This window comes from Chionomys nivalis, chromosome 2 (genome assembly GCF_950005125.1).
Source record: "Chionomys nivalis chromosome 2, mChiNiv1.1, whole genome shotgun sequence".
Lineage (NCBI taxonomy): Eukaryota > Metazoa > Chordata > Mammalia > Rodentia > Cricetidae > Chionomys > Chionomys nivalis.
This window is the reverse complement of record NC_080087.1, coordinates 25,379,320-25,393,365: the sequence shown is the minus strand read 5'-3', so window position 1 is coordinate 25,393,365 and position 14,046 is coordinate 25,379,320. Positions and strand designations below refer to the sequence as shown.

At 42.0% G+C, this 14,046-nt stretch overlaps 1 protein-coding gene across 2 annotated transcripts in view; it reads left to right on the top strand.

Moving 5' to 3' along the window:
* The window catches only part of Aig1 (androgen induced 1), a 236,849-nt gene extending 227,637 nt beyond the window's left edge, over positions 1-9,212 (top strand). Inside the window, exons 5-6 of one of the 2 annotated variants that reach the window (XM_057762085.1) lie at positions 2,241-2,404; positions 8,562-9,212. In XM_057762085.1, coding sequence (XP_057618068.1) covers positions 2,241-2,404; positions 8,562-8,599 — 202 coding nt within the window. In that variant the 3' untranslated portion in view covers positions 8,600-9,212. Of the gene's footprint in view, positions 1-2,240; positions 2,405-2,991; positions 5,483-8,561 lie in introns of those variants that run through there. The other variant, XM_057762083.1, reaches the window with a different exon arrangement.
* Positions 9,213-14,046: the final 4,834 nt, after the last annotated feature.

Sequence of the window (14,046 nt, the reverse complement as noted above, 5' to 3'; positions counted from 1 at the left end):
AGGAAGACAGAGGGAAGGGTTTAGGGATGAAGTATACCCTTCAAAAGCTTTCCCAGGGGCTGGAGAGATGGCTCAACAGTTAAGAGCAATGGCTGCTTTGCCAGTGATCCTGGGTTCAATTTCCAGCACCCACATGGTGGCTCAAAACCATTGGTAATGAGATCCGGTGCTTTCTTCTGGCCTGCAGGAAGAACACTGTATACATAAAAAAAATAAACAACTCAGAGAGAGAGAGAGAGAGAGAGAGAGAGAGAGAGAGATCTTGCCCAAACAGCCTACTTACTCTAATCAACTCCACATCTTATTTGTGTTCATACTCTCATTAGCTCAGAGACCACATGATTTGTTCCCTTCCCAGAGGCCTCAGCACAGGATACTGCTGCTTTGAGAACCGAGCCTTCAATCCATGGGCTGAGGGTGAAGCTTTTTGACAGAGATGTAATATGTGGTGACTTCTATTGTGCTTTGTCTCTCGGTTTGCCTACTTTAGTGTCTCATACAGATGGAATCGTCAGAAACTGTCCTGTAATTTGACTTCTTTATTATGTTTTCAAGGTTCAGTATGTTGTGGTGTGTACTGAAGTTTTAGTCTTCCTTGTAAAAAACAGCATTCCATTGTGTATTATATTCAGCCCTTTGCGTATTCATTCATTGTAGTAGCATTTCAATTGTATTTTAATAAATAAAGACTGCCTGAGGATCTGAGAGTAAAACAGTCCCACTGGTCAGCCTTACAGACCAGATTATGGCAACACACACCTTTAATTCCAGTAGCCACATTAATTGCCATAGAAATCAGGTGGTGCATGCCTTTAATCCCAGTGGTGTATGTCTTTAATCCAAGCCCTAGAGAGGAATATAAGATGGGGGAAGATAGCTCTCAGGGACAGTCTCATTCTGAGATTCTGGGAGGCAGGGTCGCCATTTCAGACTGAGGTCGAGGTAAGAGCCAGTGGCTGGCTGTTTTGCTTTTCAGATCTTCAGGTTGAACCCCAGTTTTTCTCTCTGAGTTTTTATTGATTGTGCTTAAATTCACCTCTAAATGGACATGGGTTGTTTCAAACATTTGGCTGCTCTAAAACAGAATTCTAAACCACAAAATTTTGAGGCCATAAATGTGCCGTGTATGTTTACAGGCATGTGAATGTGTTTATGTATGATTTGGGCTTTGTGTGTTTGTATTTCATTCATTTAAAAAGTGAAATTCTTTTGGCATCACCAGAGTGTTTCACCTCCATGGCCACTGGGGCTTTACCCACACAGATAATACAAACTAGTGAAGCTGGATGGCTTCCCGCCATCACTGAAGCCTTTGTATGGGTGTGTCTACATTCTTTGACACTAAAGTGTAGAAAGTAACCTTTCTTCCCAATGTAATAGTTATTTGTGTTTTATTCATTCTCCCAAATGGTTCTCTTTGGTAGAAGAGCAAACCCCAAATAATCCAGAAAACCACTACCAGCAGCCATGCCAGGGTGAAGGCTGCTAGGCTGGCATTGAAACTATGCACTGGGAAGCAATGCTAGTTGGTGTTGCTGTTCCTGCCGAGCCAGACACGTCCGCCCCAGAAACAGGATGGTTACGAGGAAACATGCGCAGATGTTCAGAAGGGAAGTGAGTGCAGGATCTGCAGAGCAGAGAGGCCGGAAGCCTGTATCTGCGGGGTAATGGGACCGCCGCCCCAGCGCACGCAGTTCCTGTCCCCGTCTCACTGAAAGGCGCTGTGGCAAAATACCTGGCATACACTCACTCGGCTTTATTACAGGCTGATTGCCTAACACTACATTGTTCCATTGTATAAAGAAGAGATTAAAAGGATTGTATAACAGTATTAAATCACCCAGCAGTTTCTAATACCTGACCAAAACCTTTTAAAGACGAGAAGATGCTGCCAGGAAGGAGGAGACTAGGGAGATGTGTCACTCAGTGCAGTGTGGGGTCCTGACACGGTTCGTGGGACAGAGGAGAGACATGGCAGAGGAAGGCAGCAGTGTTTGGTACTGATGGGCCCGTGGTGACTTCTTGTTTGGAGTAACTGTCTTAAAATTCTACAAGATGTTAACAGGTTGAGGCTGGGCCGTACAGGAGCTCCTTGTCTTGGAGTAACTGTCCTAGAATTCTACAAGATGTTAACAGGGTGAGGGTGGGCCATGCAGGAGCTCCTTGTTGGTGTGTTGGGCAGCTTTGACATCTGCCATGGCCGTGACTCCATCTTTGTCTCCTGTCCAATTCCAATGCAGGGTGTGCTGGATACATCATGTCACCGGCATGTGGGTGTACCCTTTCCTGGAACACATTGGCTCAGGAGCCAGGATCATCTTCTTTGGGTCAACAACAATCCTAATGAATTTCCTGTACCTGCTGGGAGAAGTCCTGAACAGCTACATCTGGGATACACAGAGAAGTGAGTATCGTGGAGGCACATGCACAAGAACAGCGCTGCCTAGGAGAGCCTGGGCAGAGGGAGGCTTCTGCAGCAGCATCCTCTTCAGCCCTCCACCCAGGCTCTCCACGGAAGCTTCATTTTTTTTTTATTACAGTATTAATTTAAGAGCTGCTGGCAGTGCTATCTGAAAGGTTTATTTCTTACTTGGTCTTATTAGGTAGTAAAACATCTAAACCTGAAAGATAAAAGAAGCGCACTCATAAAATTATATAGAAAAAAAATACAGTGTTAACAGGAAAACAAAAGTGAAGCCAGCTATGATTAAAAGAATTCTGCCAAAGTGAAAGGGCCCTAAATTAAATAGTAAGTTATTGAAAGAGCCTCATTAAAAGTCACCAGATCTCATTCTTCATGTCATTTTCTCATGGATGCTGTCGTCTCAAAGGAATCTCATGATCGTGAAGCCAGCACTGTAAACGGTCCAGGTGGCCGCCCTTTGCCAGAATGGAAGGTCGCAGAGAGATGCAGTCATTAAAGGCTATATTTCATTGCTGCTAAAGCTCCCTTAACCTTTGACTTGATTTCTCTTCTGTTTCTATTTATAGCAAAGCCTCCTTCTTGGCAAGACACACAATCTTATCTAAGCTGTGGCAACCCTGTTCAAAATCTATGTAAGAATACATAAACGCTGGAAGGTGGAAAGGCAAGGATTGACCATGTAGTGATCTGAACCCTGCATGAAAACACACCCAGAGGCTGGTATGGGGGTTTCAGAGAGATCTGGACATCTCCTTGGACACGGTCCGCTATTCGAGATGGACCTGTAAATGGACTGCGATCCTCCAGTGTTGAGCACCTGGCTAAAGGCAGTTGCTTTGCAGGAGCTCAGTCCTCTCGTCTAATAAAGTAGTGTTTGCATAGTCGTTGCATCCGATTGCTTTGTGCGTGCTTTTTCTGAGACCGTGTGTGTCAGCGCGTCAGCCAATGCTAGGTGGCCCCCTTTTTAATCCATTCTGACCATGGCTTGGAGAACCAGACAATAATCTTCTCAAGACGTTTCCTCCATTCAACAGAAGCAACAATTCTTCTCTTTTAAGTTTAGACTTATTTGGCGCCTTAAAAGTGTTCCTGAAATAAAATGCAAGACTGTTTCCTCACCATCGTCAGAGAATGCCTATAGTTAGGTTTAAACTAAGATGTGCAGTTCAGAAAAAAAAAATTCTGGCTTCCTCTATCCCCTGGATGTGCTCAATTCTGGCAGACATTTGACCGTAACCCTGCTACTGCCTTGAGTATACGCCTGAATGACAGAAGAGATAACTACCCAATCTAGACTAGAGAGTGTTGCTTACCAGCAGCATTGAATAAAGAGTTAAAGATGAAGGGCAACACTGAGTTTTCTGAGCTGTTTGTGAGGCTGAACTGGTTTCTGTTGTTTTCTTGCATGACATGCATGAAAACCAGTCACCAATTTATAGCTTATTTCTGTTTAGAGATTAATTTTGTCTACAATTATTTAGTGGAGCCCCTAGGAGCTGATGTTTGTGACAAACCAGCATCTTCCCCCTGCTGGCCTTTCCACAACTGTGTGTGTGTGTGTGTGTGTGTGTGTGTGTGTGTGTGCGCGCGCGCGCGCACGCGTATTAATATGTTCATCTGATGCTCATATGCCTCCTCTGCCACTGGTATTGCATTTTCATGCAAATATGCTCCTCCCCCTTTTAATATGTGTTCTGGGGATCAATCAGGAGCCCTCATGTTTGCTAGGCAAGTACTTTGCTGACTGATCCATTCCTCTAGTCCTTTATCCTAAATTTACATGCCAAAAATTTCATTCTGTCTAAGTAGTGGGATTTTTTTCATGCATCAACACTTTAAAATTGGAAATTTTCATATTATAGTTGGACTTCCTCTCCTTACCAAGTACTCTAAGATCTGGTGACACTGGCCCCACTGTTCCTTCTGCCAACATTGGGTTTGAACTGAGTATCAGTTACCACTTCTTTTAGTCGTCTGTCTAACTTCCCCTAATTTTCATCTGGTACTTAAGTCAGTCAGTTTCACAAGTGAGTTTGACACTGCAGATTAAAACCAGTGTAGGCATGCATGGACACGTGTGTCCGTGTGGGGGGGGGTTGCATGCTCACACACCTGAACATACGCTTGTATATATGCATGTACATGTTGACCACTGTTTACACATACAGTACAAAATAAATAAATAAAATTTCTTGCTACAAATCAGTTACTATAAAATTTCACAGTGAGGAATACGGCATACAAGGTATAAAATGCCTTCCTGGATTCCTTAGTGGTTTTTAATGACTCAAATTTTCTGAGTTTATTCTACAACTTCAAGATGAAAAAAAAAATTGCAGACTATGACAGCTAGAGGTAGAGATGTCCTAGAGATTATTTGAAACCATCCCCCACATACAAAGGCAGCTGAGGCCTGTGAGTGACCTGAAATAGTCACCAGCAAAGCCAGTGTCTTCCACCCAAGCTTCAGCCCCTTGTCACTTCTAGTGAACTATCAGAAAGTCTCAGTGTTTTAGAAACACAGAAGAGGCCCACCTGCTAGGAAATACAAGCTTTTAAAATAAGTTAAGTTAATGATCAGGTATTTGTTCTTTTTTAAATAAAGTGGCTCTGTGAGAACTGTTTGTGTTTGCGCTGATAAAATACCACAAGCTGGGTATCTTAAACAATAGGAAGAGACTGTCTGACATATGGATACCACAAGTTCAAAAGCAATATGGTGTCGGGATTGGTTCCTCATGAGATCCTTAAGGGAAAGTCTACCACAGGCCTAGCCTGGGCTGAAAGTTGTTCATCTTTATGCTCAGAGATGCACCCCATGCATGTGATATGATCTTTCATTTTACCTCTTTTAGAATGACACCAGTCATATTTGGCAACACTCACCCTAATGGTTTCATATTAACTTTGCTAAGACCTCAACCAATTCAAATTATTTCTGAGACAGTGGAGATTAGAAATTCGACATTACAAATCTGGGACTCTATAGAATTCATCCTGTAATAGTCCCTCTGCCATAAATGTCTTTGGTCCATGTAAAATATCTTCTCCTCCCTCATCCCAATATCCCCAAAAAGCCATTCTGGCAAAGAGAGAAAGAAAAAAAGAAAGAAAGAGAGAGAGAGAGGGGGAGGGAGGGAGGGAGGGAGGGAGGGAGGGAGGGAGGGAGGGAGGGAGGGAGGGAAAAAAGAAAGAAAATCTCTTCTGAAGTATGATGTAAACCTACAAACCATCTGTGGGTGGAATATAATCATAATTCATCCCAAAGCAAAATTGTTCTTTGGGTTCATGCTAACCTCTAAAACTAGACAACAAGTTACCTCCTTCTAAAGCATGGTGGCCTAGAATGTACAGTCCCCTTACAAATAGGCAGAAGGGCTCATGGCTTGCAAGCAAGTCTGAAAGCAAGCAGGGGAAATTTCCTTTAATTTAAAGGCTTGAGAATAATCCTCTTTGACTAGATGCTGTAGCCCTGAGGCTCACAAGGAGGGGTTGGGCCCTGCCTTCCAACCCCTGGTGAACAGAAGATCCGCCCTCCCCCAAATCCTGGACAGGGATCATGGCATGTGTGGAGGGGGGTGGGGTGGGAGGAGGTGCTCTTGTCTCATTTGTCTTCCATTTCATGCTGTATCTGAGCCCTTCATCCAGGATAGTACTTTCATTGGGTATAAAACTCTCAAAAACAATGCTGGTCTCTTCCTGCAACTCAAGGAGACCCACCCACACCATCAGAGAAGAGGGTTCTTTTAGAAGGTTTTCTTGGATGACTGTGGCTCATTCTGGTTTCTCTGACGGCGATTGCTTGGATCCATGAGTCAGATGCCTAATTTCTTTAAGGAACAATTGTCTGGCCTCACCCTGAACATTCTCTCACGTTTTGAAGTACCGTGGGTCAGGACTTTGGCATAGGATTGTGCTGTTCAACTCATGACACCTGAAGCATGACTGTTCTTCAGCTAAGACTGCTCTAACTCCAGCAACCCTGACTAAGGCATCTGCTCTCACCAGAGTCGAAATTTGAGACCAGAAACAACAGTGCTCCAGAGTGAAAGACAGGGGAAAGGGCAAAAAGAATAGGAAAGAGGGGTCAGGGGAGGGAGTTAGACCCAGATCTCCATTCTCGATAAGGCCCATCCAGGTTGCCTGGCCCCTGGCAGAAGCCCTGGGCTCTCACTTTCTGAGAGCTGCTCCCTAGTGGAAGCCATCCCCCTGCTTGAGAATGTGTGTGGATACCTCCCTCAGGGGTCAGTCTTGGCCCTCTGTGTTCCACAGGTATAGCCTACCTCAACTTTCTGATGGGTTTCTGTCTGTCTGGTTTTTGGCTTGTTTGGTTTGGTTTGGTTTTTGTGGAAATACGTTCAGTTCTTTCGTTATTAGCTGTTATTTTTGCCCTTGTCCCCATGGCTGCAAAACCAATATATGAGGAGCCATTTCTCTTCCAAGTCAGGGAAGCCCAGATCCTCCACCTCCGTACTCTTTTGAAGAGTCCACCATTGCTACTGCATCAACCGATCAACAAAATGTTCTAGAGAGAAGAGACCAAAGAGATTTTTTTAAAAAAAATAAAAGATTTTTCATCCCATCCACTCCCAGCATCTTTACTCTTGTGTAGAGAACACAGGACAGACGTGGGGACTCAGGAGAGTGCTATCTGAAGGGAACCTGCATTGCAAACTGTCTTTGCCTTGGTTACACACCCAACAATGGAGACACAGTGTAGACGCTTCCTTTCAATCAGCTCCTCTCTCCTCGAGCCCTTGTTCCTAGGTGTGATGTTTCCCTCACGTGATCCATGGGTAGTATTTTGAAAACTATTTTATATCTCAGTCAGTTCTTTGCCTACAGAAATCGACCATTAGAGAGGATGCCTGCTCAGATCATTGACTCACATTGCGTTGCCTATTCTGGACTCCATGAAGCTAGCTAGGAGTGGAAGGTGGTGAAGGAGGGGGTTCCCTCATTATCGCTAGAATAATGCAACCTTCGGAGGTTGGGCTTTGTGGCTGATCACTGTGGGAAACTATATGCTGTTTATTGCTTTTCTGCTAGTCCTGTTTTCAGAGACTTCCCCTAAGTACATTTATTAACAACGAAGATTAGCTGGGTATCCACCATAAAATAGACACTATTAAACACTCGGGCTATAATTAGTAAAATCTCTGCCCTTAGAGGTCTACACATTTATAAAAGAATACTAACAGGACCAGAAAGACAGTATTTCAAATCCCTTTGCTCATTATTGCGATTGAAACAAACACACAAGAAGCATTCAAGAATTGCGGGGGGGGGGGGATATTAGAAAAATGTTTGTGTAGAAACAAAAGGAAAAAAAGGAAGAAGGGGGTGGAATTTCTGCATTTAAGTATATCTTGCAAAAGTAGCCTGAACAATTTCATCTCCAGGAAAACGAACCATCACCAACCATTCACTGCAGACAACAGACAAAGCCTTCCTGATCCAGCACATACATGTCCTTCAGGAAAAGCCCATCTGGATGGGTTGGCTCCTGCAGGCAGGACTTGAGTTTTAGCACGTATAAGCATGGGGCCAGAAGTACAGTCACGGCTACAGTGATTTCTAGCATGCCTGCTGCTCTGGGTTCGTGCCCTAGTGTGGGGTAAGGGGCAGGGTTAAGTGTGTGTGTGTGTGTGTGAGTGTGTGTGTGTTATAAATAAGCAGAAACAGCTCCTGTGGCTATTTTAAAAAGGGCAGCTCTAAGGTGATTAGAAAACCAAAATCCAGGTCTTGAGAATGGACAGGGCTGAAGTGAAAAATAAATGAAGCTGTTTAAATGCATCAGCTGCATGGCTCCTGCTGCTGGGGGCAGGTTAAGAAGCTGGAATTTCCTGCTGGAATTTCCATCATGCAAACCATGAGTCAGGAGTAATCCTGCCCCAGGGTTCTACTCCCAAAAGCAGGAAAACGAGGCTGTGTCACAGAGATGTCAGGAAAGTGTGGGGAGAGAGGTCACTGAGGGTGTTTCTAGAAATGGTTATAAATTACTTTTCTCCTTAGCTAGGAGAAGTGGGGGGAGGGAAAGATAGACAGAAGTCAGCTAAGGGAGCCAGAGATTCTACAATCAGCCCCTCACATAGCTCGGCATGTGATGCTCAAATAAAGCTTTTTGTCTTTCTAGGTATGGAAGAAGAGAAAGAAAAGCCTAAGGTAGAATGAGATCCAAGTCTAAAAGGGAAAGCAGGAAGGAGCTACCCTTGAATTCCTTTGGCCCTGGGCACCAGCAGTGAGGAGACAGAACTTCAAAGGGGCCGTGGCATCAACCCTGTCTCCCTGACCCTGAGGGAAGACAACTTTTATATTCAAATATGTGCAAAATAGGATGCATTGCTTTTGAAAATCACTCACCCTTGTTGTTTGAACTACTCTCTTCCAAGTTCATTCTTGGTGACATTTTTCCTCTTTTCTAGTTTTAAACTAAAGTTGATCATCGAATCTCCATTTCTGCAATAATAACTCCATTTACTGAAGAAAAATCGACTGTGTTTCTTGTTAAGGAATATAATAAAGTTGCAGGGGGCATATGTGGATCCAGATATTCATATTTAGTCTTAAATGTGGCTGGAGTAATGACTCTGGGGCACAATATGGACCCAAGAGGAGGCAGGAGAGGTGGTTCCTATGGTGACAGCCATGGTTGCCTGGAATGAGCACTGTTAGTAATAAGTAGTACCAGTTTAGTCGAAACCCTGAGTGTGCTTGAATCTCCCTATTTAATCTGTCAATAATTCCCATGTGCAAACATTACTGTTAATAAAGATCCACCAACCAAGCTTGATGTCTGCCTGGTCCATCTCAGTCTCAACCACGTGGTCCAAGGGTCTGTGCTTGTTTCTATTGAGGCAGACCTGTTGACTGTACTTCATTCCTTCCTGTGACTGCCATATTTTAACATCATGTTGTCATCGTTCTGGAAGGAACACTTTAAAATCTAACTTATGAACTCTTGACCATAATCATCTGAAAGGTAAAAAACAGTGTTATATCAATTATAAAATAATTATATACTTAGTGTAAATATTGGCTGTACATTCTAAAGTAGATCAAGTGATATAAAACCATTTATTCTAAAAATGACTTAATTGGTGATACAACTTAGGAAGTGCTAGAAAATCCACCCCCCATGACACCTATGAATGTGTTCTCTTTTGTTTCATCTACGGCCACCTCTTCATAAAGGAGCCTGATTATCCCCATTGACAACTAGAAAGGGCGCAGGACTCCCTAAAGAGAGAATGTTTTTATGAGGCTCCTGGTGATTTATTAATAGATATTCAAAGACGTATGATTTAGGACTGAATATGTTCATACATACATTACAGAATGTATATCCAATTTTAAACAGTATTTTATTAAAAATTTCAACCAGAAGGAAAAACTCGGTTAATAACTATACTCATTTTTAAAAATGTATTTACAAAGACTTTTGATGACTGTTTTGATGACTATTTATTTAGCAGTTATAGGTCTATTTGACCAAAGAATGGGTAAAGAAAATGTAGTACATTTACACAATGGAAAAAAATAATATCTTGAAATCTGCAAGTAAATGGATGGATCTAGAAAACATCATATTAAGTGAGGTGACCCATACCCAGAAAGACAAATGTAATGTGTACTCATTCATAAGCGGCTTTTAGACATAAAACAAAGAAAAAACTGCCTACAATTTACAATCCCAGGGAATATAGACAACAATGAGGACCCTAAGAGAGACATACAGGAATCTAATCTACATGGGAAGTAGAAAAAAACAAGATCTCCTGAGTAAAATGGGACCATGGAGACCATGGGAGAGGGTTGAAGGGGAGGGGAGAGAAAGGGAGGGAAGTGGAGAAAAATATATAGCTTGATAAAAACAAAAAAAAGAAAAATCACAGAAAAAAATAAATGAATACATGCACTGATTTCTCAAAAAAAATCTAACAAGTATCATTATATATTTTAGAACTCCAAACATATCAATATTAATAACCATAAAATAGTTTAGTTTATGTACTGAAAGAAATATATTTCAGAACAGTTTTCAAAGGAAAACACAAGTCTATTCTGTATATCACAAAGCAGACACAAAGTGTCTTCATCCTGCAAGACTGCAAAGAAGACATCTGGAAGAAGCAGACCAAAAGAAACAAGGGGTTCTGAAATCCATACCTACTTCCTTGATGGTGAACTCACTCATTTATAAGCCTCATCTCTAGAAGTATGCTTGGCAGAAATATGGATGGCCTGAGAAGCCTCACTATATTGGTTCTCTATCTCATAGGATAGATCATGCAAAAAAAAAAATCTTCTGAAGCAGAAAAGCAAGGAGATACCACATCCCTGGGGTAGCTCCTATAAATAAATAGTTCCATTGTCGAAGATAGAAGGATCCTTAGTTGGTGGTTACCATCACAACTGCCTTTAACTCAGCCATTTGAACAAAGAACAAACAAAGCATGAATTGAATTATATTCCTTAAACTCCAGATATTGAAGTCTCGGTGTCTAGTCAGTCAGAGTGTGACTGTATTTGGAGATATGCCTTTAAAGATTGGCTAAGTTAAAATAGGGTCATTGAGAGGCCCATATTTCAACCTCACTGATAACTTTGTAATAAGTAGAAATTTGGAAACATGGGAGACTTGCATAGGAGGGCTAACTAACTGCAAGCCATGGAGAAAAATCTAAACCTACTAACAGTCTCAGCCTTGGACTTTAGCCTCCAGAGCTGAGGATGCTAAATGTCCTTTGTTGAAGTCATCACTCTGTATTTTCTTATGCAACTCCTAGTAAACTACTTCTACCTATGGACAAAATACTTATGGGTTTAGAAGAGAAAGAGGAGAAGGAAGAGGAGGAAGAGGAGGAGGAAGAAGAAGACAGCATTATGAATTTATTTAGATGATGACCGCACTTAATAGGAATTATTCCAGAAGATTAGTTTTGCCAGAGTAACCCAATACAAATGCTGGTATGTGATATGAAGCTATTAAATTTTTCTTTAAGTATGCAATGCCAACAATATTTTTAAGGTAGTGACAATTGTGTTTCAATATCAGTGACCTTAATAGGACACTCCTCCATGGGGCATCAAGCTTTCGTTACACTGATTATGACATATTCCTAGAAGGATACAGCAAGTGCCACACACATGCCAATGGGTAATAGATAAAATGTCTCTTCGAAACTAAAATAATCAGACCATTCGTGTTTATGAAATATCCAGGCCTCTAGTCATCAAATGATATATCTTAGTATACACCTTCTCAAGTGAAACTCTGTGGTTTCTTTGTCCAGGCATTCTCACTAGGAAAGAGAAATACTCATTGGTGTGTCTTCCTGGATTTTGAAGGAAATACTGAGTGTGGGTTCTTTCCTGTTAATAAGGTTAGAGGAAATTTAAGAGTCGATAAACTGAAATGTGAAGAGTAGACTGAGTAAACTGAAATGATTTTCTCATCTATGACTTAAAACACACACACACCAAGTCTGGACCAGTTATTCCTTACCGCTAACAGCAACAACAGCCACAATAAAACATCTCCCCCACTGAGTTCAACTTGTGTTTACTTGGCTAGCAAACGTACAGGACTTTGGTAGAATGCACTTGTCCATGGGCCACTGATACAGGATCAGGTGACTTGACAGCCAACGGCTACAACCACTTGGAGACTGATGCACTTGCATGTCCGCTGATGGCTGCTGCCTATGAACTGTGACCTCCTGAGGCTGTGATTTTCCAAGTGACTACTCAGTTTCATTCTACGGCTACCTGTCGTCTTTTTACATAATGTGTGTGACTGGTATGCCTGCATCTATGTCCGCACATCACTTGTGTCTGCAGTGGCCAGGAGGTGTCAGAGCCCCTAGAATTGGAGGTGCAGACAGCTATAAGCTTCTGTGTGGGTACTAGGAATGAAACCCAGGAACTTCTAGAGATCAGCCAGTATTCCTAACCACAAGTCCATCTCTCCAACCCAAATATGTCCTTTTTAAAAATTGGAATATTTATTTTATAATTCATTTACTCACCCATATGATATAATTAGAAGAATTTTTCCAATATTTATCTGTTCATTGCTTTATATTAAACTTAGTTAACATATAAAATAATGGGCTTCATTATGACATTTTCCTAAATACATATCATGCACTCTGTTCATACTTGCCCACTCCATTTACACTCCATTACCCCTCCTCCCTTCATGCCTGACATTTTTATATTGGCTTTGCAATAACTTGACAACTAGGTCCCTGCAGACCCAAACTAAGAATACATCTCCTAGTATGACTTAGCAGAAATCACATATCCCTGCACAGATACAAGTGATGGAAACATAGAACCCACAACTTCATGGAGGAGCATCAATGTGACACGGTAAAAAGAATGTGTTTAATCAGGGCATAGCAGCATCAAGACTTGAACACAGCTGCACACATCTAAAACAACAAGCTGGAAGATAAATTGGAATTTAATATAATAGTTATGGATGGAGGGGGTCTGGAGCAGGAGGATCAAGTGCAGATGGCAAATAAAAAGGGAGATGAGGAAGGGAATACCAGGAAAGGCAGCTAACATTACAGGCCATTTGAGGGGTAGTATGAAAACCTAATACAGTGGAAACTTCCTAAAATATATACATATATGGATATGATCTAAATGAAATCACCAAATAATAGGGGAAGCAGAACCCCACTTGGCCATCTCTTGTCACCAGATGAAGCTTCTAGCCCCAGGACTGGGTTACATCTCATTGAGTTGCTGGCCAAAGGAACCCCATGGGAACCCCCAAATGAGCCAGGCCGTCACCAAGACTATAGGTTGCTCTCTATAAATTGAAGGCAAAGCTGCATTGCTGAAGACAACTCAATGAACAGAGAGAAGTTGAACTCATGTCTACATGGAGCCCTATGGAGCCTCACATTCTGACGTCCTTGGTACAGAAAGGTGCCCTGCTCTCTACGAACAGCAAAACATCAACCCAACCTCAAACCATTAGATTAAGAATGGTGTCCTGCCTGCAATATGTGCGAGGGTCATGACGGCAAAAGCTTGTGGGAGTGATCAACTAATATCAGATTTGGCTGAAGGCCCACTCCGTGAGATGGAAACCTTACTTGACACTCCTTTGATGACCAGGGTCCCAGGGTAAAACCAAATACTACTGGTCTAAAAACAATACAAAAAAATAGCAATAAAATGACTCCTAGTGACCTTCTCTATAGATGAGTGCCTTGCTCAGTCATCATTAGAGAAGCTTCCTCCTGCAGCAGTCGAGAACAAATAACAAAGAGCCTCACAGCCAAATATTATATACAGAGTGAAAGTCTTTGGAACACTCAACCCTAACCAGAATATCTCCATCAAATCACTCCTCTCAGGGCTCAGGAAATCCTGCTGAAGAGGAGTGTCCTTTGCGTATATATTCTGGCTTCCAGCTTAGTAATTTTATAGGATGCCTGGGTGTGCAAAATAAGTGGGTGTCTGGTTCTTGTGCCTTTTCTTGCATTTTTCCTTCTGTTTGTTTGTTTTGTGCAATCCTGATGCATTAGCTTTTGTTATATCTTATCATATATTATATTATTATACTTTGTTATTGTCTCATAGAAGCCTGTTGATTT